Here is a 26035-nt window from a genome sequence, read left to right as displayed (position 1 = left end):
ACCAAGGAAACAACCATGATGACTATTAGGAGGGTAATACCAAGAGCGAAGTATATTCCTTAATCAGGACCTCCCATGAACCAAACCAGTTGTTCTCAAATAAATCAGAGAATGTACCTGAAGGGTCATCAACCCCTGGCTATTAATAAATAGCCAAGTGGCTATTTATTAATCTCTTGTATTTGGTACAATACCAGTTGTGTTGATCCAGCTGCAACAGGAGACATTCTATTACGGCACACATTTCTCCTTGTTCAGCTGATGAGTAATGTCAAGCAATTCTATCATCTAAAACCATCCTAGCAAGAAAGTCTAGGGACTCTTGTTGTGCAACTATGGCCTTAGTTATGGATTCAGAGATGATTGCCAGAGTTAAAGGCCTTCCAGGAAGTGACCTTCCTTATTCACCTGGAAAGGCTGCCAGGAATCCTGCAAACAGGGTAGCAGGCCAGTTTTTCCCAAGGGGCTTTATTGACTCCACAAAGTCAACCTCAGTTTTACTCTGGGCTTTAAATTGCTTCTAGACCTGCACTTCTGTTCTTGTAGGGACTCAATTTATAAGGCAAGTACAGTTGTTTTTAATTCCACAAGGAATAGTGTTGCAACCTGAACACGAGATCAAGAGGCTGACCCACCCACCCAAATACATTATCGTCAATGAGTTTCTTCATATTAGGGAGATTTCCAACTAAGAGGGAAAGATTCCCATGTTCTAGATTTAGAGCCGTGTGTCTTTGGAATATTTTCGTAAATGCTTCCACAATGACCTCAGAATGTTTTTCTTTCCCTCTGGGTACATAGTTTCATTTTAGCTTAGGAGAGAACGCCTAAAAAAAGGTTTTGAAATCAGCTTCCAATTAGGCCAACTTCTGACCACAAGCCTATTTTTAAAAATATATATCCTCCCTCGCCCCCGCCCCCCGCCCCCCGCCCCACCCAGCTCCTCCCCCCTCCCCCCCGCCGCCAATATCTTGTCAGGTTTCAGCTGGGACAAGCAGTAAATGCCTGGTAGTTTTGACCAATCCCATGGATGCAAGAGGTGTCTCCAAAGAGGGTGCAAAAGATACTACCTTCCCAAAATCCAGAGCCACTTCCAAAAATAGCCCAAAGAGAGAGCTACCAACAATCAGTAGAACCCGAGCCACAAGTAGAATACAGCCCACGTTTCTGTCCGGCTGTATTTTTGTGCCCCCAACCTGGGGGCTGAGGTTCCCGCATATGCACATAAGAACCAACAACCTGAGTGCCCCAGGCAGGCAGAGAGCCAAGCCATGTCCTCAGGACACAAGTTGAGACAAGAAAGCAATCGCTGCCTCTAGGAGAGAAGAGAAGGATAACAAGTGGGTACCCCAAAATCAAATTCAAACCCTGAACTTGGTAAGGAAGGGACAACTGAAACTTTACCTTCCTCTCTTGACCAGGCGCCACAGACAGAGATCTGGGAGCGTTGACTTTTTAAGAACTCTTACCCTTGGCTCACTTCTGCCAGTTTCCCTGAGATCCTGTCTGCAGGAGAGAACAGGGTGTCCCAGCAGGTCTTTTTTTTTTTTTAATAAATTTATTTATTTATTTTTGGCTACACTGGGTCTTCGTTGCTGCGTGTGGGCTTTCTCTAGTTGCGGCGAGCGGGGGCTACTCTTTGTTGCGGTGAACAGTATTCTCATTGCGGTGGCTTCTCTTGTTGTGGAGCACGGGCTCTAGGTGCACGGGCTTCAGTAGTTGTGGCACACAGGCTCAGTAGTTGTGGCGCACAGGCTTAGTTGCTCCGTGGCATGTGGGATCTTCCCAGACCAGGGCTCGAACCCGTGTCCCCTGCATTGGCAGGCAGATTCTTAACCACTGCGCCACCAGGGAAGTCCCCCCAGCAGCTCTTATTCTGGTAACTAGAAACTGTAGAGGAGGAAAAATAATTTTCTTTCTACTCTTTATAGTGAGAGAAGTGCCCTTGTTCTCTAGGGCACCTCTTGACTGGATCTAGGTTAAAACTTCCCCACTGTGTCCACTGTAATTCAAGATTATCTGTGGTGAGATTAATATACTTGTTCCGTCTTAAAATTTTACTCACCTGAAGCCTCACACTGGACCTAGTCCAGTTTAGGTCAGACCCAGTCCAATCCCCGACCCAGTCCGGTTTTTAAGTTGGACTCTGGCTGGTTTCCGGACCCAGTCTGGAAAAACTCAGATAAAGTCTGACAGCTCATAACATGAGGATCCAAGAGGGACTTGGACACAGAGGAGCAGACACAGAGAAGCAGTGAGTTAAAGGGGCTACATGGACACCTCCACCTGGTTCCTCATTTCTCCTGGGAGGGGTCCCTGGGGGGCTCCTTTGGTTCCTTCTTCTGACAACAGAACAGTTGAAAAGAGGCATATTAAAACTTTAAGAGCTTATGTGAACTAAAATCAGTTCTAATTGGGCAGCTTTCCACCGATGGGAGCTGGGGAGAGACTTTCATAGGGAAAAGGGGGAAACAAGGAAATTATTGATGGGATGTAGCTTAAAGCCTATTTAGTGGCCATTCGGTATAATGGCCCCCTGGTTTAATTAACCGAACAACATTTATTAAGATTTAGGGAGGGCTCCATGAAAGAATTGTGAGGATATCAGCGATTATCAAACTTTAGTGCATCAAAATAAACCAATGTATGTCATCACAATGAAGATTCTTCACCTTCTTCTTAGGGATTTCAGTTTGGTATGATTGTGGGGTAGGGATAAGAATCTGCAAACACCTCCAGGTGTTCTTACTAAAGGTAGGCCTTCTTCATACCAGTATTTCTCAAACTTGAGCGTGAGTCAGAATCCTCTGAGAATATGATTGCCAGATAAAATGTGGGATGGTCAAATAAATTTGAATTTCACATTTTTAGTATAGCTAAAAAATTGGGACATCATCTGTTGTTTTAACTAAAATTCAAATGTGCTTTCTTTCCAAGTGTCACTAAATACTTCAAAATAGCAGTTTAAATTTTCCTTGTGGCAGATATTTGTGATTTTTGTCTGTTTTGTCTTTTTCAGAAATTTCAAATGATGCAATCTCATCAGGAGATTATTCTCTTTATCTCTGATTCACCTATTGACCTTTTTATAAGACTCTTCTGTCCTACTTCTACGGTCACCTTGGTAATGTAGTGGGTAACAAAAAGCTCAATAAACTGTTATACCAAATCTTTCATACTTTTATCTTTTTTCTTAGTTTCTCCATTTACTTTCACACCTCCGTTTTGTCTCTCCACTGCTTTCCCCTCCTAAATCTGTTTCTCTGCTTTTGTTCAAGCTGTCTTCGTGGAAATGTCTCCCGGGGCTTTCTCTTTCCTTTCCTTTTCTTTCTTTCTGTTTTCTTTCTCCTCTTTTTCCTTCTCCTGAAGCCTTCCATGGCAAAATTAAAAATCTGTAGAAACAAGTTAGCGCACTAGGGACCAGGCCACAGTATCGTGTTCCAGAAGGAGATTCTGTTCTGACAGTCCTTTTGCAAGAGCAAATTCCCAGTCAGGGGAAAAGAGAGCTTCAAGAAACAATTGCTTTGCCCGAGGATCTGTTGGGAGAGTGATGGACGGCACTGCACTGAGAAATGCCGGAAAAGGAGGGGAGACATTGCCAGGCAGTGTGAGGGGAGGAGGTGGCTGGGAGAAAGAGCCAGTCAGGAAGAGCTAGGAAAGGGGCGGGGAATGTGCTGCCTGTATATGCTGCCTGCAAGACCTTTCTGCAGATGTTGTGTCTTTGTGAGCTGACTGCAGAGGCCATGTGCATGCAGACTGTATGTGAATGTATGCGTTGCTTATTTCAGATCGTGGGTCTATGTGAACCGCTGACTGCAAGAAACAGGAATGTATTGTTGAAAGGATTTTGCAGTCCGAGTGCTTGTTTGTGGTTGTGTGGTATGTGTGACTGACTTTTTGCCAAATGCGCTGTTCTGATTCCAGCTCTGAGAGTTTAGTGGAAGTCTGGCCGACTAAGCTAAGACACAACAAAATCAGAAGGAAATATGGGGGCAACCTGAGATGGAAATAGAGAAGCTGTTGCAACAAGAGAAAAAAAAAAAGACTTGGAGAAAGGGGAAATGAATGAGAAAACAAAATAAGCAATAAAAATTCCTTCCTTAGAGAAGGAAGAAATTTGAAAGGAAGAGAAAGAAAAGCAACATTCTTCCAGATGCAGGCACTATATATATATCCCTAGTCCTTCTGATGCCTTGGTGAGATATTTCCTAGCTTTTCTCCCTTATTTCTTTCTAGACACAGTTCATCGTGGCATATTTATTACACGTATATTTTGGTTACACCAGGGGATATTTTAAAACTTAACAGTTATCCAGAAAGGAACATTAGTAACTCTTAAATGAGAAAGGATTTTTGGTTGCTGTTGTTAGACAGGAGCGCTATTGGACATAATGGAAAGACATTCAGTTTTGATCAGAGATTAATTGAATTTTAATTCTTTAAAATGTTTAAGTGATTAAAATAGTACGTGAAGTGCATGACATTTCAAAAGCAGGGGTGTTGAAATACAGTCTCCACATTCCAAAGGTGGTTATTGTTACTACCTTGATTACTAACAATTTAACAGGCACTACCTACACCTGCAATGAGATATTTAGTCACGAGAACTTCTAGATCTCGACTGACCGATAAACACAGAGGCAGCATAACTTTGAACTTGGATGTGGACTGGGGAGGGAAGTCCTAGTTGGGACCATCCCAGTTTCGCTTTGTTGCAAACACACTACATATTTTGGATGGTTTCAAATTGCAACCATTATGGTGTCTTCCTCAGCTCTTTGCTTGCTTCATTTTTAAAACGTTAGAAGTTATTATAATTGTATTTCCAGTATACTAATTTTGCTCCATTCACTAATATGTTTTTTGGTTCATTCAGCCATCTTTTCCTCCCTTTCCACTATTTTTTCATCTGCCCCTCTCCTTTTTTTTTCTTCTTTCCCATCATGCTTCCCTGGTTTTGATTAAAATTCACTTCACTTCTCTCCTCACCACTTTCTCCTTTATGGAAATTATTCCTTTTCAGGCTTGTCTTTTTCCTCATTCCCTTCTCTGGTGTCTTTGTCTCCAGCAGAGGGGTCTGATGTTGATACGAGGTAGGGAATGAGGCCTGGGAGAAAGCAGCCTGGGAAGAGGGAAGAGGGCCGAGGAAGTGGTGCTTCAGCTGTTTCTGCCATTAGCCTATAAAAGGCTGCCTTAAGTCCGCCTCTGTAAATTCCTCCCCTCCCATCCCCACGGTCCCCCCTTCAAAGGGTCTCTCCACTTCCCCACCTTAAATCCCACCTCCCCTACCCCCAACCCCATTACTTGGGTGACATCACTCTCTACCAGCTGTGACTGCCAGGGACACTGACCTACTTTTGCCCTCTCGGTCAGGCACTAAACCCTGGTTTGTCTTTTAAACCCTGACTTTCTGCTAAACCCTTTTTGACCCAACATATCAGTGGGTCCCTTTCTGAACTGCCAAACATTTCAGTTTCCCACAAAAATAGTAGTTTTTATTTTTAGTAACGGAAGTTGGAGAAAAAGCTTAATGATAAAAAGCTTCTACGACTTTAGCAAATCCATCTATGACTTAAGTGGATTTGTACTTTGTTGATTACAATGGAATCTATATGTATTTGGAGAATAACATTAGTAATGATTTTTTGGTTAAATCTTTATATGTATGGTTGAGGAATGGACTACGAGATCCTTTGCGACAAATTCCAAATATATATATATATATAAATAACCATTATTTATCAAATGTTTGTATATGATGTTAGAGACATAAGCCAAAATAGCAGGCATCAATATCCAAATAAAACTTTACATACTAAGTAGTGGGAAGAAACTGCTGACAAAATCAATTGTGTAGCCTTTGAGGGATTATAAGGAGTTGGTTAAGAGTATGTACTTTGATGCTTGGATTCAAATCATGGTTTTGCCACTTGCTAGCTGTGTGAGTTTGAAAAAGTTACTCAACGTCTCTGTTCCTCAGTTTGCTCATTTGTAAAAAGGAGATAACTCAAACGCAGTAGGGTTATTAGGAGGATTAAACATGTTCTAAGACATATTAGGTTTATTATGAGACTGGGGAGAGATATAGAACTATATGTTTCAAATATGTAGAACTATATGTTTCATATGTAGAACTATATGTTTTAAATATTTCTGTGGCAATTTCCTCATTCACCATTTATTTACTAAGCAAGCCAGTGTTATAGATCCTCTATCTTGGTCTCTGTTGTCTGCCCTAGTTGTCCAGAAAAGTTTTGGGAAAGTAGCCAGAAGGTTTGGAACTTGTATATTTAGAGAGATTTGCCTAGTAATTCCACTGTGTCACTCATTTTTTTCTTTCTCTTCACTGTCTCCTCATGCTCCTAGGATGAATCCCAAACTGAAAGGCACTGAGAGAGAGAGACAAAAAAATCAAGGAAACAGTTAGTTTGGGGGAGTCAGGTAGAGTCGATGGAAGAAGGGTTAAATAGAAAAGCAAGGAAGATTAAACAAATCTAGCTTGATGATCAAAATGGGTTTGTAACCCAAGAGAGCAAAAATGATTTAAAAACAAAATGTAGAAATAGGGTAGATAAGGATTTGGACACAACAGATATAAATTGTTCTGTTTCTTTGCATCAAGGATAACTACATGAACTTAGACTAATGAACAGAACTCCCTAGTCTAACTTTTTCGATGTGCAAAAGATAGCAAACTGGACCAGGACAATCATGATGGTGGCAGATCATTAGGATGATCCCAGAACGCATTCATTCATTCATCCATTCAATCTGTAAATGTTTGTTAATCATTCAAGGTGCTGCTGGTGACATAGGTGTGTGGCGGATCCTACAGCCCATGCGTGGTTTGATATCATCATTTCTATGGTTGAAATGTCAACAAATTCAATCCGGTGTCTCCCTGCACCTAGTGGAGGGTTCTTGTTTTCTTTTTTCCCCTATTATTTGAGGCTTCCTCTATTCTTTAAAAGAGAACATGCTGCTGCCTTTCCACATTTGCTTAGTCCATTCTCTCTTCTTCTGTTCTTCCCAGACTGAGATACTTTTATGATACTCCAGTGGATAGGGAATCAGGAGACTCGGAATTGCCACCAATGATTTTATCTCATTGCCTTGATTTTCCCTTCTGTCAGAAGAGACTAACAATATTTACTCAACATTTCAAGGTTGCTTGAGGCTTACATCGAGTTTATAAATGCTGAGTGCTTTAAATTAAGAACATTTTACAAATGGTTATCTCTTGAAGACACTATTCTCAAGCTGTCATGTAGCTAAGATTCAACTTGGTAAGCTTGTTAAATTTGCAGACTATTGGCTGATTCCATAAGTTTTGTGTTTGGCTCAAAAAAAATGCAGATACCCGGGCTCATTCAGAAGGTCGGGGTGAAGGCCAAGGAATCTGCATTTTAAACATCCTGGTTTATTCCTGTGTAACAGAGAAAAAGAAATAGTAGCCAGATACAATTAAAGGAAGGGGAAAAACCTACATCACCTCTCTTTCTAAGTCATTGTTTTCCTTTACACTTTTTCTTTCTCTGATACAGCCAATCTGTACGGTCTTTCCTCCCTTTCCCCACCTCATCCTCCTTTGTGTCTGGCATCTGTATTTTCTTAGCATAGTTAGAGAGGCTCTCAGCTTACTGTGCACAAATGGAGTGGAGGGAAAGGAGGAGGGATGTGGGTGGAGAAAGGCTAGATCAGGGTTTAGCTATTCTAACTGAAGACTGTTGTTGCCAGGCTGGTTCTAGCCGGCTGGCTCTGGGAGAGGAAGCACAGGGAGAGCTACATCTACTGCAGCTGCTGCTACTGTTTCTTATTTGCTAGTGTACGTTCTGATATAAGACACCCACTACCTTTTCTCCACCCACACGAATCACATTAGATACCCAGTGATGTACACTATTTTAGGTACTGAGAATAATTCTGGATTCATTCCTGTTTATAGTTTTTCTCTTCACTACTTTAGGCCTTAGTTTTGATCAAACCCCAGCTTGTTTGTTTGTCTTTAACCCCAGGAGAGAAAGATTTGCACCAGATGGTGTCTATGGGGTACTTCAAGTTTTTGCTTGACCCGAAGTCTAGATAATAGGTGAGTTATGCTTTCTGGCTGATGTAGATATACACCAATGCAACTCAAGTTGAATCAGAGCACCTGGGCAACTTTGTTGGGGGAGATTTTGTTTTCATCAAATCCTCTGTTTTATGTGCCTCTCCCACTAACTATCTTCATATTGTCCACCAAGAACATTTCAATAAGGTGATACATGGATAATTCCAGCACCTCTTGTCTAATCCTTGGTCCCTTCAGCTTGGGTGAACATCAGTCTTGTGTAATAATAGCTAATATTTATTGTGTGCTTCATATGTAGTGCATTATATTTAAGTTACCTCATTAATCCTTATAGTTCAGTGAAATAGTTAATCTTCATTTTGTCGATGAGAAAACTGAGGCTCATAGAGGCAACAATCCCATGACACCAGCAAATAAAGCTGGGATTTCAAATCAGATAAATCAGATTCATCTGACTCCAGAGACGTGCGGTTACTTATAATATGTCTTCTCAAGGGATTCAACCCCCCTCCCCCCTGAAGAGTATCAATTTATGGGTTAAAAATGAGTGGCGCATGATTAAACCAAGATAAGTTACATTGCCACCAAAAGAAGATGTGAGTCCACACCTGACCAGACATAACTACCGTGAAAACACAAAGATTCTGGGTGAATCTAAGAAACTGAGCCTTTCTGGAAATGCTAAAAACAATTTCTGCTCCCTCATTACTTCATACAAAAATAGGAAGTATGAATTTGATCATTATTCATGTAAAGATTATCTTACAGAGTGACATATCATTGGCTTTGTTTTTTAAAATATACTTCTGGGTTTATTTCCCTGACTAGATTAAGTGAAAAGCAAAGTTGTTGTGTGTGTTATGAATTTCTTAGGATGTGTCTGGCACATAGTGACAGTATATTGAATGACAGCATTTTTTTTTTTTTTAAATAAATTTATTTATTTATTTATGGCTGTGTTGGGTCTTCGTTTCTGTGCAAGGGCTTTCTCCAGTTGCGGTGAGCGGGGGCCACTCTTCATCGCGGTGCGCGGGCCTCTCACTACCGTGGCCTCTCTTGTTGCGGAGCACAGGCTCCAGACGCACAGGCTCAGTAGTTGTGGCACGTGGGCTCAGTAGTTGTGGCTCAGTGGGCTCTAGAGCGCTGGCTCAGTAGTTGTGGCTCACGGGCCTAGTTGCTCCGCGGCATGTGGGATCTTCCCAGACCAGGGCTCGAACCCGTGTCCCCTGCATTGGCAGGCAGATTCTCAACCACTGCGCCACCAGGGAAGCCCGACAGCATTTTTTTAAGAGACAAGTGGCCTGTTAGTTAATAGCCTCATACTCCCTATCCACAGTTTCACCTATACAACCTGGTTTTCTTGGGCAGTGCGTGGTTACTGTGAATTGGGGTCCTCTGCTGGGCATGCCTGCGACCTTTCCTCTGTGCCAATTTCCCTATGTATTTTGTGTCAGATTCTCACTGTGCTCCTATCTCTGTGATCAAGCTTTCTTTGATCACAAAATGATTCTCTTCTTTTCCTCTTTAGATTGAAGGGAAGTACTTCATGTTCCAGGAGATAATATCAGAGTGGAGTAAATAGCAACATTTTAGTTCTGTCGACTTTTCCCCCCTTTCTTCTGAAGGTAGTATATCATATAACACTTTTGTACCTCTAAACATATCTTTCGTGAAAATAGTTCACCATCTTAGGTTACTCTGTGTCAAAACGTGCAGTAAACACTTAGTTAACACCCTAACTACATTTCTCAGTCAGGGGACTCTCAAGTCCCCCTGAGGTAAATCAGCAAAAAAAAAAAAAAAAAAAAAAAAAAAAGCAGACCCTAAAGATTGGGAAAGGAATGCTGAAAAGAATTTGTTGGCTGAGGGGACTGAGAAGGGGTTGCGATCTGCAAGAAGGCAAACGTGTTAGGACGTACTCTCTCACATCTGGGATATCCGGTGTAATAAATGACTAAGGTTATTTGTAAATGAATCTTCCATATAAAGTATGGTTTATCACAGGATATTGAATACAGTTCCTTGTGCAATACAGTAGGAACTTGTTGTTTGGATATTCTATTATATAGAATGCACCTGCTAATCCCTAACTCCCACTCCATCCCTCCCCCAACCCCCCTCCCTGAAGCCTGTTCTCTGTTTCTGTTCTGTAAATAAGTTAGTTCATTTGTGTCATATTTTGGATTCCACATACGACATCACTTGGTATTTGTCTTTCTCTGCCTGGCTTAACTTTACTTAGTATGGATAATCTCTAGGGCCATCCATGTTGCTACAAACAGCATTATTTCATTCTTTTTTATGGCTAATATTCCATTGTATATACATACCACATCTTTACCCATTCATTTGTGTATGGATATTTAGGTTGCTTCCGACCTATTCATATTCTTACCCTCCTTTGTGGAGGAGTTTTTCGACCTTCCTCACTAGAGGGAAATTACCAGCAACATCTTAAAAAATCTTCTACCCCTTCTCAGCCATACTGCGAAGAAACACACTAAAGTGTAAATGAAAATAAGTGTAAAACATTCATTTTACACAGTTTGGAAATTTACAAAATGCTTGTAAGTCTATTATCACATTTTATTCACACAGCAACCTTGGAATATACTCTTTTCATAACAAGGGATCAGAGGAAGTTAAGTAACTAGGTTAATTAACAAGTTAAGTAACAAGGTTTACACTGGTTTCTAAGCGGCAGAGCTGGCTGTACCACGGTGCCCCGCCTGTATCTTAAAACCTGCCTAAAGCCTGGCGAATACATGATGTTTAAAAATTGGCCTCACTCTCTACAGAGGCATTGTCCTTACTCTGTACAGGGACAAGGACCTTATGGGTGTTTACGGTCTTCGCCCCCCAAACCTTTGCCTCCGGAGGGGAGACCACGGCTTGGGGGGGACTCGAGGGGGAGGCGGTCCTCAGGGCGGCGCGGGAGGTGGGCGGGGACGGGCGGGAGGCGCGGAGGCGCAGAGGCGCGGACACGCACTCCGCACACTGCGCCTGGGAGACTCGGTGGGCTCGCGTCAGGGTTCAGAGTGTGGGTGAATGGGGCTGGAGGAGGGAGGGTGAGGGCGGGGAGGGTGTACAACGGAAGGGCTTCACCACGCGGTTTCGATATGGGAACAAACCTCGCCCCTCCATCCGTTTCCCTTTCTCAGTAAGGACGGTTTGGGGGCGGGTGGGGAAAGCGCGTCCTCGAAGCGCTCTCGCGCTCCCCTTTTCCTCCCGGCGCGCGCGCGCGCCCCATCGCCTCTCCTCGACCCCAGAGGCCGCGAGGGTTGCCAGTGGAGACGGGACGCCTGGGGGGTCGGGTCCCGACGCAGGTGTCAGATCTGCTCGGCCAGGTTTGGCCGGCTGGCTGGCCCGGCCGCTCGCCGCGCCGCCGCGCCGCCGCGCCGCCGCGCCTGGAGGGCGGGGCCGGGGCCGGGGCGCGCACGGGTCCTCGGCACGCGGGCGGACGGCGTGCTTCGCCTAGGTCTGGGGGAGCGCGGGGCGGCCTCTGCCGGCGTCGCGCGCGCTGTGTGAGAGCGGGGTCGCGCGCGCGCGCACGCCAGGCGAGTGAGGGAGTGTGAGGGAGTGTGAGGGAGTGAGGAGCAGTCGAGTGTGCGTGGGTGTGGGGGGGGGTGAGTGGGTGTGGGTGTGGGTGTGTGGGGTGAGGGAGAGCCAGACCGACCGCGCGGCTGTGAGAAAGGGGGCGAGTGGGCGAGGGCGCCGGGCCAGGCTGTGGGAGCCGTGGCGGCGGCGGCGGCGGCGGCGGCGGCGGCGGAGAAAGGAGGCGGCTCCCGGCATCCCGACCCCCTCCCCCTCCTCTCCTCGGACTTACTGCCCGCCCGGCCGCCCGCCCGCGCCGCCCTCGGAGGCCCCAGCCGGGCGCCGCCGGCCGAGAGCCAGGGAGGAGTCGCCCCAGCCAGGTGAGCGGGACCCTCGCGTTCCTTCCCCGGGGGTCGTGGCGAGAGGCGGTGGCGCGCCCGACCCCCGCCGCCCGCCGCGGCGGAGTTGGGCAGAACGGGCTCCCGACGAGCGGGGCCGGGCCCGGGAGAGGACGGGGCCGTGCGCGGCTGGGGCCCGGGGCTTGGGGAGGCCGGTGGTCGCCTCAGAGCCGGGGGCGGCGGGGCGCTCGGCGGACCCCGGGCTGGGCGTCTGCGCCGGGAGGGGCTGAGGAGGCCGGTGGGTGCGGGAGGCTGGAGGGAGGCGGCGGCCTCGGGCGGGGAGCAGTGTGGTCTCCCCTCGGCGGGGGTGTGGTGACCCTGGGGATGTGCGTCGGAGCCACACACGCGTGGCGCTAACCTGTCCTCGGCAGCGTGGTGATCTCTGCCTCCACTGCTGCCATCAGACAGATTCCTGTGGTGTGTGACCGAGGCGGGAGGGGCTGGTATTGGTCCCGTAATTATTCTGTTTTAATTCCACGCTTTTCTCCTTACGTGTACATTTTTAGAAGAGTGACAGCCATTCATCTTTTTCTTTTGAAAGCCCTCTGAATAAGATGGGTGACAATAATTGCTTGTCTCGTTTGATTTTTTTTTAACAGCATTTGACCATGATGCAGATCTTTACCACCCCCCCCCCGCAATAAATCCAAAGTAGTTAGGGGATAATAACTTCAGATTTGCGTTACTAATTTTTCCTTATCGCTAATAGCAGATTTGTCATCCCCTGTATTTTCTCCCATTTGTGTTTACGGATAGAGATGGGGCGTTAATTCTCTTCTCTGAGTGGGATTATTATAGTAACCGTGTTGAATGTAACCTCGATGTAAATTCTTTGCTTGTGCCGTTTTCTCATTAATTACAGGAATTGTTCCCACACCTTTGTGGAGTTCGGTTAAATTCGAAATCTGTATGGAAACTGCATGGGCAGCCTAATATGGAAGGTTTTCCTTTTGTGGGCTTGATTATATTTATGGATGATTTAATTTTTAACTGTAACCATTAAAATGTAAATGTTATTTTCTTTAGATCTCATTTTATTTCATAGCATCGGATAGTTCTAAGGTCTTTTTAAAAAGAAAAAAACGATTTCTTAAACAATTGTCCAAATACTTTAAGATATTCACTTGAAATAAAACACTCTGAAATTTTGGTCATGGAGAGTCACCATAACTTCTGGGATGAAAAGCTCTAATATAATCATAGTATAGTTAGATTTCTTTTATAATGGTTACTGGATTTAGTTAGTGTGTCAACGGGGAGGAGGCCTGTTTTGTTTTGACGTAATCTTTTGTTGATTCCAGTCTATCTTGGTTAGGTATTAGTTTCCTTCGTTCGTGTCATAGACTTAGTTGTTAGTTTGGCAACATGGCTGTTGATGTTTTTCTCTTTCTCTGTCTCCCTTGTTTTCTCTCTTGTCTTCTCTTACCCCCGCCAGGTGCTGGAGTCTGCTTGTCAGGCAGGGAGGCAGTCTGTGTGATTCTGAAAACAGAGCCAAGAAGGGGAGCAGCAAATTGAGTCACATGCAGCCCTCTACTCAGTGAAGAGCCACTTTTCTCTTCCTGCCTTTCCCCCTGTAGGGGGTAAGGAGCTGTATAGCTAACCTTCAGACTTTTGGCTATGAGCTAAAATTCCACTTACCTTAGTTTCTAGTTGGATAGCTTTAAATTTTTTTTTCATGTTTCCTATTGAATATGACAGCATCTGGGGGTGCAGGGGAGAGTGACAAGAAGAAATTATCCTTTTTTTATTTTCCCTTCTCATTCGGTCCCCTCTTCCTCACCAGAGGGAAATACCAGCAATATCTTGTAAATCTTCTACCACTTCTTAGCCATACTGTAAAGAAAGTTTGAAAATGAACATTCTTTTTTTCTCTGAACACCAGCCAAACTTCAAGCATTACTTTGTTGGGGCACAGGATGAAACATACCTTTTACATTATCTCCCAATTCTTTCTTTCCCCAATTTGTATTCACATGGGGTTTGCTACTGGGGTAAGTCACTAGACTGATCGATCTCTCAATTCCTCTCCCCTCCCAATGAGCTAAAAGACTGAACACCATGAACACTGGAACAGATTAGGGGAATGGGACAGAGTAGAGTGAGTTGTTCCACACTTTGGGACATAGCTTTTATCATCTTCTTCTGGGGAGTAGGCGTAGAGACCTAAACACAGAAAATGGGTGGAGGAAGAACTTCTGTACCCACAAATAGCCCATGAAGAGTGAGAAAACCAAACATAAAGTAAGGAGGGTGAGTTATTGTATGTTGCTTGCTGACGACTGTTTTTTTGGGGGTGGATTTGTAGAGAGATTTTATGGCTGATTAGTTTACAAAGAATATTCTCTGAAAGTGGGATTAAGTCATAAGCATTTGAGAAAAAAGCCTTTAGAATTGTTATAGTTACGCTATTGAGGGGTAGGTAGATAGTGATAAGAACAATGAAGAAAGTATTTTTAGATGTTAGCTGTACTGGCATGTGCAGTTGTTTCAAGAGAGGTTCAATCGGGGAGATTAGATACAGGTGTTGGGTAAATTGTCCTGCATTACTTGGGAATTTTCCTGCTTGTCATATTAAGTGTTGTGAAGAAATAATATAGTACCTCCAAAAATATCTGTACATAATATATTTTAGATTTATGTGCCATATGTATCTGTAAATGTTTGGTTTGCAGAAAAGGACTGATTTTCTGGCTTCATGGTAACTGATGCCATGGTGTCATTTTCAGTGTTTTCTTTTCCAATGTTTTTTCCCTTTCAAAATTGGCTTGGAGGACAAAAGTCACAGAGCTAGCCAGATCTACTCCCTTAGAGCCTGGTCTGCACGGAACCCATCTGCTTATATCTTTTTTCCTCTCCTTAACTGCCCCTAACCCCAGGCCCCACTTTAATTGTTAACAAAGGTTGTATAATGATGATAGAAAGTAGCAATAGCTTTGGGTTGTTTGTTTTTTATGGGAAACTGAAAAAATAAAATTTTAAATTTTAAACAGCTACGTTTAGATATTATGTTGTACAATTTGCCTGGTGTTTAATTTTGAAAATAGCTCTGGTTTTTTGATACTCCTTTGTAATTCAGCATAACAAAGTCCTTTAAAGTAACTCCTAACCCTTAACCATGTCCTTTTGAGGTTCTATGCTGCCCATTGGGGATAATAGTAGAGAATACAACAGATGGGGATTCTGTCCTCATAGAGTTTACTGTCTAATTTCATTGGTCCTCTTGTTTCAAGAGAGGTTGAATGGAGGGTGGGGGAGGGGGGGCGGATTAGGTACAGATGTTGGGTAAATTGTCTTTCATTACTTGGAAACTTTACTGTTTGGTCCTTTCCCCTGTCAATCACTTCTCCCAGCAATGTCTGGAGGAGTCTACTGGATTGTGAATTGATGAATTAGCAGAACAAATTTGTGTAAATGTTGATATGCCAAGTTTTGTTTTTGTTTTTACTACCTTTCTTTCCCAAGTGACAGCACACCACCAACTTGTGATCAAAAAAAATAATCCAAACCTACTTCTTAAATGTTTTTGCTCTATTCAGCTCCTTAACAGTCCCCTTTTTGTTTCCCTCTCTCCATCTCTCTCTCTTTTCACCACTTCTGATACTAGCTCTTAGCTTCATGTTCTTAGAAATATAGAAATAAGGTCTCCAAGATAGAGCATGGATTTGCTATATAAGATCAGACCGGTTCTGTCTTACTGCTCTGCTGTCCCGTATTTGGCAGTATTTCAGACTTTGATGCTTTATCAGAAAACTACATCTTGAAAATTCATGCAGGTTTGCCCAAATACAGCAAGCTTGGAATTCTTCCCTGATGCTATGGAGTTCTCAGTTGTTAGCTTATTCCTTTGACATGTGATGTAGTTAGCCATATCTGCAAAGCCTTCTTGAATATGTTAACAGCTTCCCAACCCTTTTTACAGCATAGTGTACAGAAAGAAAATTTTGAAGGAAGGCCTGACATTTAACATGTTAAATGTGATGAACTTTGAGCTGTACTGTGCATTGCATCTCAGGAACATTTTTTAAATTTTGTGCCACATTCCAGAGATACTCTGATGTAACATTTCTCTGTTAAGTGAAATCATTAGAAATGTTATTTGGATTCCAGAGAAAACTTAGGTTTTGTTTATACCACAGACTATTTTGGGAATTTTAGTAACAAAGCTACAGGTTATTTAAGTAAAGGTAACATATTTTTTTGACCCTTTAGTTGGGAATGTGTAAACATTTGCATGTTAATTTGCTCATGACAATTTTTTTCCTTTTCCAGTTTCCTTTTTATTGTAAAATACACTCAAAACTTCCGTCTTAACAGATTAGTGGTATTAAGTACATTCATATTGTGCAGCCATCACCATATCCATCTCCAGACTCTTTCGGCCTGCATAACCGAAACCCTATACCCATAAAACAGTAACTCCCTAATCTTTAAATGCCCCAGCCATTAACGACCATCATTCTACTTTCTGTGAATTAGAGTACTTTAGATTGTGGGGCATAATGTCGTCAAGGTTCATTCATGTTGTAAGCATGTATCAGAATCTAATGCCTTTTTAGGGCATTAGATTCTGATACATGCATTTTGCTTATTATTCATCTGTCAAATGTACACGTGGGTTGCGTCCACCTTTTAGTTATTGTGAATAATGCTGCTCTGAACATATGTGTACAGATACCTCTTTGTGACTCAGCTTTCAGTTCTTTTGGGTATATACCTAAAAGTGGAATTGCTGGATTGTATGGTGATTCCATTTTTAATTTTTTGAGGAACCGCCATACTGTTTTTGGCAGCAGCTGCACCATTTAACATTCCCACCGGCAGTTGGCAGTGCTTCCAGTTTCTCCACGTCCTCCCCAACACTTGTTATTTTCTGGGTTTTTTTTTTTTTTTTTTTAATTGTAACCATCCTGTGAGGTAGTTTTGTGTTTTTATTTGCATTTCTTAGTGCTTAGTGATGTTGAGCATTTTTTCTTATTCATGACATTTTAACATCAGATCATTTTTAGTTCTTTCGGAGCTGGGGGTTTGTCTCTTTTGTTTACCATGGTATCTTTAGGGAGAGTGCGTAGTAGGCACTCAGATATTAATTGAATGTATTATGCAGTTGAATGCTTAGTTTTGTGTACTTAGTAGTTTATCTTTTTTGGCTATAATAAAGAATCCCAAAATATCATTGAGTTGGAAGTTTATTTCTTCCTCATGAAAAAGAGATAGTAAGCAGTTTAAGGCCACAGCACTGCGCAGTTGTCAGGGATTCAAGTTCTTCTAACACGTAGCTGCACTTTTCCTAGGGTCGACTCTTGTCCTCTGTCCAGATGGTTGTTGGAGGTGTAGCCATGACACCCACATTCCAGGTAGCAGAATGGAGGAAGGGCCAAGGAAGAGTACATCTCTTTAGCATGCTTCCTGGAAGTTGGAGTGCAGTACTTTGGCTCAGCACTCTTCGACCATATCTAGTTGCAAGAAAGCCTACGGAATACAAATGCAGTCTCTTAGTCATATGGCATTGTGCTCAGGTAAATATCAGATCTGTTACTACAGAAGAGTAAGTGGAAAGTGGATTTTTTTTTTTTTTAATTTTTATTTATTTATTTATTTATTTTGGCTGTGTTGGGTCTTCGTTTCTGTGCGAGGGCTTTCTCTAGTTGCGGCGAGCGGGGGCCACTCTTCATCGCGGTGCGCGGGCCTCTCACTGTCACGGCCTCTCTTGTTGCGGAGCACAGGCTCCAGACGCGCAGGCTCTGTAGTTGTGGCTCACGGGCCTAGTTGCTCCTCGGCATGTGGGATCTTCCCAGACCACGGCTCGAACCCGTGTCTCCTGCATTGGCAGTCAGATTCTCAACCACTGCGCCACCAGGGAAGCCCCGGAAAGTGGATATTGGTAGGCAGGTGGCAGTCTCTGCCATAGAGTGTGTGGAATTTGAAGTGACTCTGGGCTCTTCTACCACTTTCTAATTTAGACAAGTGACCTCTCTGCTAGTGCAGCCTCACTTGCCCAATGAGGACAATAATGTGTCACAGGGATGATTGTGAGGATTAAGTGAGAAGATACAAATAAACTGTCTAACACAGTATTTGGTACATATAATTACTCAAAAGTGAATTTACTTTATCCAAATTCCCTTCAATATCTTTAGATATAGTAGAAAAGAGTACAAGGGACCATATTGAGTATGTATAGGAAAATGGTTATCCTCTCATTTTTCATGTAAAATCTTGTATATAGTTTTTTTAAGAAAAAGTATTATGATAGAAAGAGCTGTAAGGAGAGAGTATTAGTGAATGTGTCATGTAAAGTTTGGAAAATTAGATGTTTGCTCTGTTTTTGAGGTATACTCTTTCAAGAATAAGTAGGGGACTGTCATCCATTTCTGTCACTGTAAAGTCAACTTTGATTAATACCTAACCTGCTCCTGCTTTCACAGCCTTACAGTCTAAGTTCAAGTTAATGTGCTAAGGAAAATGGCACCCAGACAGTGATATTTTTAAAGTGGCATCTTAGCTAAAGGATGAGATTGTGGAGGAACTACCGAAGTTTCAAAAGGACATTCTTTTTTATTTATTTATTTATTTATTTTTAATTTATTATTATTTGTTAATTTATATTTATGGCTGTGTTGGGTCTTCGTTTCTGTGCGAGGGCTTTCTCTAGTTGCGGCAAGCGGGGGCCACTCTTCATCGTGGTGCGCGGGCCTTTCACTGTCACGGCCTCTCCCGTTGCGGAGCACAGGCTCCAGACGTGCAGGCTCAGTAGTTGTGGCTCACGGGCCTAGTTGCTCCGTGGCATGTGGGATCTTCCCAAACCAGGGCTCGAACCCGTGTCCCCTGCATTGGCAGGCAGATTCTCAACCACTGCGCCACCAGGGAAGCCCCAAAGGGACATACTTTTAGTGGATGATGGGTAACAGGTTTAACATTATTAATCGGTTGTCTCTGAGACTTCTGAGATTTTCATTTTATCATTCATTTTCTGTACCCCTTTAATAAGTGCACCCCCCCCACACACACACACAATGGGGTGTTCCTACCTTTCTCCCATCTTTCTTCTTAATGCTTTTGTCCCTCTGCCTCTTATTCCCATTCATTCTCATTTCTAACAGTAACTCAGATCCACCTCCTAAAGAGACACTGGATAAGACAAGGAAAGGAAAGAGGGTAAAATTTCATTTGTATCCCAGATTGTGTTTTGTTGTGTTTTGGATTTTTTGGGGAGGCGGGGAAGCATTAGAACTTATTGAGATTGAGAGAAAAGCCTTGATAAACAGATCCTTGGTTTAAAACCTTAAGCATAACAAAGTAGGTGTTAAAAGGTACAATTAAAGTCAATATAGGCACGTAGTATGATTTGGAGGGAGACTGTTGGGACTTAGAAAATCTCTGGAAATATAAGCTATGCTACTTACTAGTATTACTGAGTTAAAAAAAATTTTTTTAGGTGCATTTCTTAACTCTCTTAATCTTCATTTCTTACTCTGTAAAATGGTTACTATAATACCCGAGGTTTAATTTGAAATAGTGTTCATTCAACTTTTAGTTTTAAAATAGCCCAGTATTTGGAGTTTGATAAGGCATGTCATTCAACATCTTTAAACATTATGCTTCTGTTATGGCATCTATTTATTATATGTGTGTGTGTATATATATATATTTATCATACATATGTATATTATCACACACACACAGAGTTGACCCTTGAACAATGTGGGTTGGAACTGTGCAAGTCCACTGATTTGTCGAATCTTTTTCAATAAATATGTACTGCAGTACTTTACTTGCTTAACTGAGGCAATAGTGGGTGGCATTTAGTTAAGGATGCCCGTTTAGGCATATTGAAACAAGATCTGAAATTCAGTTGAACTCCTGGTTGGAAAAATACATTTAGTAGGTCAATGATAGTAGTTGAAACTGGACTGAGAATGACTTTTCTAGAGAAAGGAAAGAAGGGTTTAAGAATGAAGCCCTGGGGATTATGTACAGGGGGAAAGCTGTCAGGAGAAAAGAGTTACAGGAAATAATAGTGAAAGAGTGCCTATTCACACATTTGTTATTTTTCTGTACAAACCTAATCCACATCCAGGACAGAACGATGTCATTGAAAGTACAGCTGTAGTTATTGCCAAATTGAGTAAATTCTAGTTTTTATATTTAAGTATGTATATATTCTCTTCTCCAACATATTTTCTTTTTCAGTCTTTTGATTCTAAGTTCATTTGGTATATCTTATCTGGAATAAAGAATTTTTCTAGTAGTAAGAGATGCCCTTAATATCGTCAGATGGTAGATTGTGATTTTGCTTTTTCTTTACCAGAATAATTACCACTGGGAAGGGGGCCTCACAAGAAATCACCTTGTTTATGATTCTCATTTAATTAGCCTTGCCTGGAGTATTTGAAGATGACAGTCATAAAAATTGGTGTGCTTATCCAGAAGTTTTCACGGGAAAACTGTAATATAAAATTAAATTTTATAGATTTCTCTTTATTTCAAAAAGGCTAGTTTAGCATTTATTTATTATCTGATATTTATATATTATTTTCTTTGGTACTTTTGGAGAAATAAAAAAATAGAGAATTAATAGATCTGATTTTTTTTTTTTATTCTAAGAGGAAAAATCAACTCCTGTGTATATGTGGACGTTTGCAAATGCCCTATTGATCTTACACTGTTGGAGAATAAACTCTTTTCCTACAGATATGTTATTGGGTAGCCAAACCTACTACTTTAAATGTCAGGGGAAAAAAGGGGAACCATTTTACTTTACAGGGAACTCTTTCCTGTCATTGATTGACTGATTGCTGTGTGGCTTGCGGGATCTTAGTTCCCCGACCAGGGATCAAACTCATGCCTCCTGCAGTGGAAGCACAGAGTCCCAACCACTGGACCACCAGGGAAGTCCCTCCTGTCTTTTAAAACAGTGGATATGATATGAACTTCAGTACTGACCTTTTATTGGCATACTTTGGGCTCCTAGGCTGTGTAGGTTTACTGTTACGCTTTTGACTTTTTATCAGCTTTTTTGTTTTGTCTTTTTCCTTGATGTTAACAGATGGGGAAAAAAAAGAGAAAAGTAGATGTTTTAAAATCATAGTCAGGGAGGAGATACCAACCTGTTGGTCTCTGCCTGGCCTATAGGAATGCATTGGTGGCCTTTCAGGCCAGGTGGGCTGTTGGAGATGCAGAGCCTCTGCTTTGCGGCTGGCGTCTTTACCTGTTTCCTGAGTATTGTTAAATGTGAATCCCAATGGAACAGTCTGAAAAAGGCAAACAGCCACTACAGCAGCATCTCTGGGCACCAAGGATGGTCAGCCGCTTATCCTCCCGTGGAAACTGGGGTGGACCACTGGGCAGAGAAGAGGTTGTGCCCTTTCACTCCCTGGCAATAATAAACTGGTCTCTGGAGATGACTAAAATTATAGTAGATAAAAAATCTAGACAGGTGTCACTTGAAGATACCAACACCAGTCAGCTGAGGGTTGTTAAGCACACTTTGCCTTTTAGAAACTGGTGATGTCATTTACTTGTACAGGAAGACTGAGTTGGAATACAGTGTCGCATACCTCTACAAATCTTTACAGGAAAACCAGGGCATAACACAAAAATCTTTTGAAGGTGATAAAGAAAATGTATTCTACGTGATCGAACTGAAGATACCTCAGTTCAGGACAAGGTGACAGCCCCCATGGCACCACTTCTTCTGCAGGGCGAGAGCATGCCTCCAGTTCCAGATTAGGGGGTGTGGGCATCCCCCCTGAAAGAATGTGGTCCAGTTGCGGCCAATGATGCGCTCTCTACCTTTGGTTCATGTCTTCCAGACAGAGAGGGGAATCATTTTATTTCTTAGAACCCTAGGTTCATGAGGATTTCGAGCCCTTTCATTAAAAAGAAAATGAAAGGCGATGGGGAGCCTAATATGAGCCTGTAGTTAGTTGTTGGTTGCACACCAGTGTAGAAACACCCAAACTTTACATGAGGATATCAGGGCTGTGGCCATGAAGCCAGACAAGATGGATATGCCCATTGGCATCATCTCTTAGGAGTTGCTGCATGACTGTGAGATTGCAGCCCTGGAGTGTTTTTATTGTCTGGTTATAGAATCACTGAAAACACCATGTTGTGTTACGGTTGTGGCCTGGGCATTTTCCTGAAAGCTGACATGCCATAACTGCTTCCCAGTTGCCAGTGGCTATAACATCCCATCGTGATTTCTACTGGGTCCACAGCTGCCCTGGTAATGCAGTGCAATTTCATGCAATGAAGTCAATCATAGAACAGACAATGGTCAAGAACTAAGTGTCAGGGGAGGCACAGACGTGACTTCGGAGTATTGGAGGTCAGTGACAGGTTGTTTCAAAACCTAGCCATTGTAAACATTTTAAGGGCATTTTTATAGTTCCCCTCTCAAGGGAAACTGGACATCTCTACATTAGATGCTCTGGTGTGACTTGTGGAGCTTTTCCTTCTGAGTGAGACCCTTTCCATTCGCCTGGAAGGCCACATCCCACATTCCTCGTGTGTAAATTGAGCTCCAATCCCCTGATGCCACTGAGACTGTGGGTCCCCAGGCAGGTGGGTGGGTGTGGTAGGCAGGACAGGTCAAGGTCTTGAGGGAGGGGGTGGTGTGTGTGCGTGTGTACGTGTATGTGTGTGATAGTGCCTCTGTCCCATGATGTTCTGCTCTTACTGTGTGCATCTGTGGAGCAGGCCCTTCTGGCTGAGACTGTGGAAAGCACGTGAACAGTGTATAAGGGACCAGTTCCGGCTGCTGTGATGCTGGCAGCCGTCCATCTGTATGGCCGTTGCTTCCTCTATTCCTCGCCCTTGTCCTGTCCTTCTGTGTTAGGTTTGCCATGTCATCTGGGATAATACTAGAAATCACTTATTATGCTTGTTAGTAAAACTTGTAACTTTTTTCTTCTTTTCATGAAAATAATTTTCATTTGTCTTGCTCATGATATAAACTCTGAGAAGCAGCACTCTCTTTTTTTGTTGGTGACATTCTAGTAAACAAGCTATGTTTGTTTAAGAAAAATTCTGTTTAAAAATAGAATAAAAACAGTGAGTAAGAGCATGCTGTCTCCTGACTGAAAAACAAATTTTAGTGAATGAACTTTGGCATTTATTTAAATAACTTTGGCAGTTGTTTAAAATTTTTTCCCCACATTCTCAAATTACTTATTTTGACTGAAGTTGCTATGTGAATGACGTCATTGTTGATGCTCATCTAGTAATATGTGCTACCATCTGATTTTTAAACATACCTATAAATGTTTATAAGAAACTATACATATATGAAATGAAGATAATTGAACAATAACTATAGATACATGAATATACATAATTTGTTCGAGTTTGTAGTGACGGAAAAGACGGGGTATAGTTCCTGTTTTTCATAGCTAGTATATAATCATGGTGTGATTTGTGTGAAAGCAAAAAATTGAGTAGGTTTCTCGATTTACTTTGTATGTATATCTTCTTTTCCAGCTAGAAAGAGTCTATTCAGGAGGAAGTAATCCCAGAAAAGGAAGAACAGGCAGAGCAAGATGTGTAGCTCTGTGGCTGCCAAGTTGTGGTTTTTGACAGATCGTCGAATCAGGGAAGACTATCCCCAAAAAGAGATCTTGCGAGCATTAAAGGCCAAATGTTGTGAGGAGGAACTGGACTTTAGGGCTGTGGTGATGGATGAGGTGGTGATAACAGTCGAGCAAGGAAACCTGGGTAAGTCTACAGTTAAGTAACTTCTTTGGATTTTTACTTAGAATTTGGTGACTCTGCATGTTTTAGGAATAATTAGGGCAAAGGATTTGTTAATAGCCTTATTATTACTAAGTATCATCTAGTCTAAAAATCTAGTATATTTTATGGAAGAAATGGCAACACCGGTATTTGTTAAACCCTTTATTGTATTATTTAGGAAATAGTTGGGAGGGAAATTGAAGATTACCTACTAGTTTTCTTCCATTATTGTTTTCTGTTTTTAAAATGCCTTGTTTATAAGGTGCCTCTAAGGGAATTTGTGCCCCATCCGGGTCCTTCTAGTAAATTGATCAAAATCCATGTGTAATTCTCATTTTCTTTTTTCTTTATAAGATACTTTACATGTATGGCGTTAAATACAGCTTTTCTTTCTGGATAAAAGTGTCCAAATGATTTGACTTAATTGGTGATAAGTATTTTTAATATTTTCAGTAGTTCATATTGTTTTCAGATTACTAGGGGAAGATATTTTGGAAATGCGTAGAAATTCTTTAGGACTGACTTGCAGGAATCTTTAAGCTTTGTAAAAGGATTTGTTACGGCTAAATTGGTCCTTTCTATTAGGGAGAGGTGGTTATTGTGAGAATTAATAATGCAGAGTACAGATCTGCTTTTAAGGTAATTTCGCTCATGGGCTTATTTCAGTTTTTCTGTCTCTGTCTCTTTTGACCTAATTCATCCTTAAGAGCCATTTATGCCACAAAATTTTGTTGCTTTTTTTCCCCCCAAGCCACAGCTATTCTGACTTCTACTTCTTACTGTCCTGGGTCAGGATCTTAGGGCCCCAAATTTTAATGCCGCAACAGCCCTTTATGTCTTTTTCAAAAGTCTTTCCTTTCTAGCCCTTTCTCATTCATTAAACACTACTTTTATCATCTTAACATGATAAAACCTTCAGAAACTCTCTACTTCCCTATAACATTAAATCTAATCTTATTTTAAAGACTTTTCATTGATGCATGTCCCATAAATCCAGGAATTTCTAGGTTTTTTTTTTACATTTCGCATATTTTGAATTATTTAAATCTCATACCATCTTGTAGGGAAGGTAATATTATCATTTTACAGGTGAGGAAACAGACTCTTGAAGAATTAAGTGGAGAAATTAGAATAAAATCCCTCTTCTCACATATTGTTAACTCTGCTGTAAATGTTGCAGATAGACCATTTGTCCAACCTTGTCTCTTATTAGTCTGTATTGTTTGCCTTGGATCAGTATGTTCACTATGAAAGCTCAGTGTCATTTATGCTCATTGCTGTTTCTTTGTCTTTGCTCATATATTTCAGTACACCTTAATATTTCTGGACCACAGTTAACTGCGGTAACTGTGGATGAGAGGACCGCTGCGTTCTCCTATAATATTTTTTATTTCTGTAGAATCGGTAGTAATGTTCCCCCTTTCATTTCTGAGTTTAGTAACTTGAGTCTTCCCTCTTTTTCTTAGTCCATCTAGATAAAGTTTTGCCGATTTTATTGATGTCTCCTGTATTAGTGTCTTCTTTTGTGTTTAGTTGACATTTTTGTAGAAATCTTTACATTCCTTTTACTTCCTTTTGTGTATATTTCATTTACTTTTTGCGTTTACCATGGGGATTACATTTAACATCCTTATGTTATACTCCTCTAATTTGAATTTACACCAGATGGACTTCAGTACCATGCAAACACTCTGCTCCTTTACCACTCTGTCTCCACCCCTTTCATTTGTTGATGTCACAAAATTACACCTTTATTCATTTTGTGGCCGAAAACATAAACTGATAATCCTTTTAAATGCACCAGTCTCAAGTTATATAGAAAACAAGAGTGGGAGTTACAAACGAAAGTTATAGCAATACTAGCTTTTATACTAATGATTGTTTATTTTTTCTTGAATTATATTAGTCTCTAAATTCTGAAGTACAGTTACAAACTATTGTTACAGTAATGTTAGCTTTTCTAATTGCCCATTTATTTACCTTTATTGAGACATTTATTTTTTGCATACAACTTTGAGTTACTGGCAGATGTCCTTTCATTTCACCTTACAGGTTCACGAACTCCCTCAACTTTTGCTTTTCTGTGAATGTCTTAAATTCTCCCTCTTTTTTCTTTTTTTTAACCTCTTTATTGGAGTATAATTGCTTTACAATGGTGTGTTAGTTTCTGCTTTATAACAAAGTGAATCAGTTATATATATACATATGTTCCCATATCTCTTCCCTCTTGCATCTCCCTCCCTCCCACCCTCCCTATCCCACCCCTCTAGGTGGTCACAAAGCACTGAGCTGATCTCCC

At 41.8% G+C, this 26035-nt stretch overlaps 1 protein-coding gene across 5 annotated transcripts in view; it reads left to right on the top strand.

Annotated features, from left to right (window-relative positions):
- Positions 1 to 26035, top strand: part of RIMKLB (ribosomal modification protein rimK like family member B) — a 122076-nt gene that overhangs the window by 71083 nt on the left and 24958 nt on the right. Inside the window, exons 1-2 of one of the 5 annotated variants that reach the window (XM_061205544.1) lie at positions 2171 to 2254; positions 23485 to 23718. In XM_061205544.1, the coding sequence (XP_061061527.1) occupies positions 23544 to 23718 (175 nt within the window). In that variant the 5' untranslated portion in view covers positions 2171 to 2254; positions 23485 to 23543. Of the gene's footprint in view, positions 1 to 2170; positions 2255 to 11051; positions 11087 to 11540; positions 11629 to 11735; positions 11986 to 23484; positions 23719 to 26035 lie in introns of those variants that run through there. The other 4 variants (XM_061205543.1, XM_061205541.1, XM_061205540.1 and 1 more) reach the window with 4 other exon arrangements.

The sequence above is a fragment of the Eubalaena glacialis genome, chromosome 11 (genome assembly GCF_028564815.1).
Source record: "Eubalaena glacialis isolate mEubGla1 chromosome 11, mEubGla1.1.hap2.+ XY, whole genome shotgun sequence".
Lineage (NCBI taxonomy): Eukaryota > Metazoa > Chordata > Mammalia > Artiodactyla > Balaenidae > Eubalaena > Eubalaena glacialis.
Note: the sequence above shows the minus strand (reverse complement) of the source record. Positions and strands in the feature narration are given on the sequence as shown.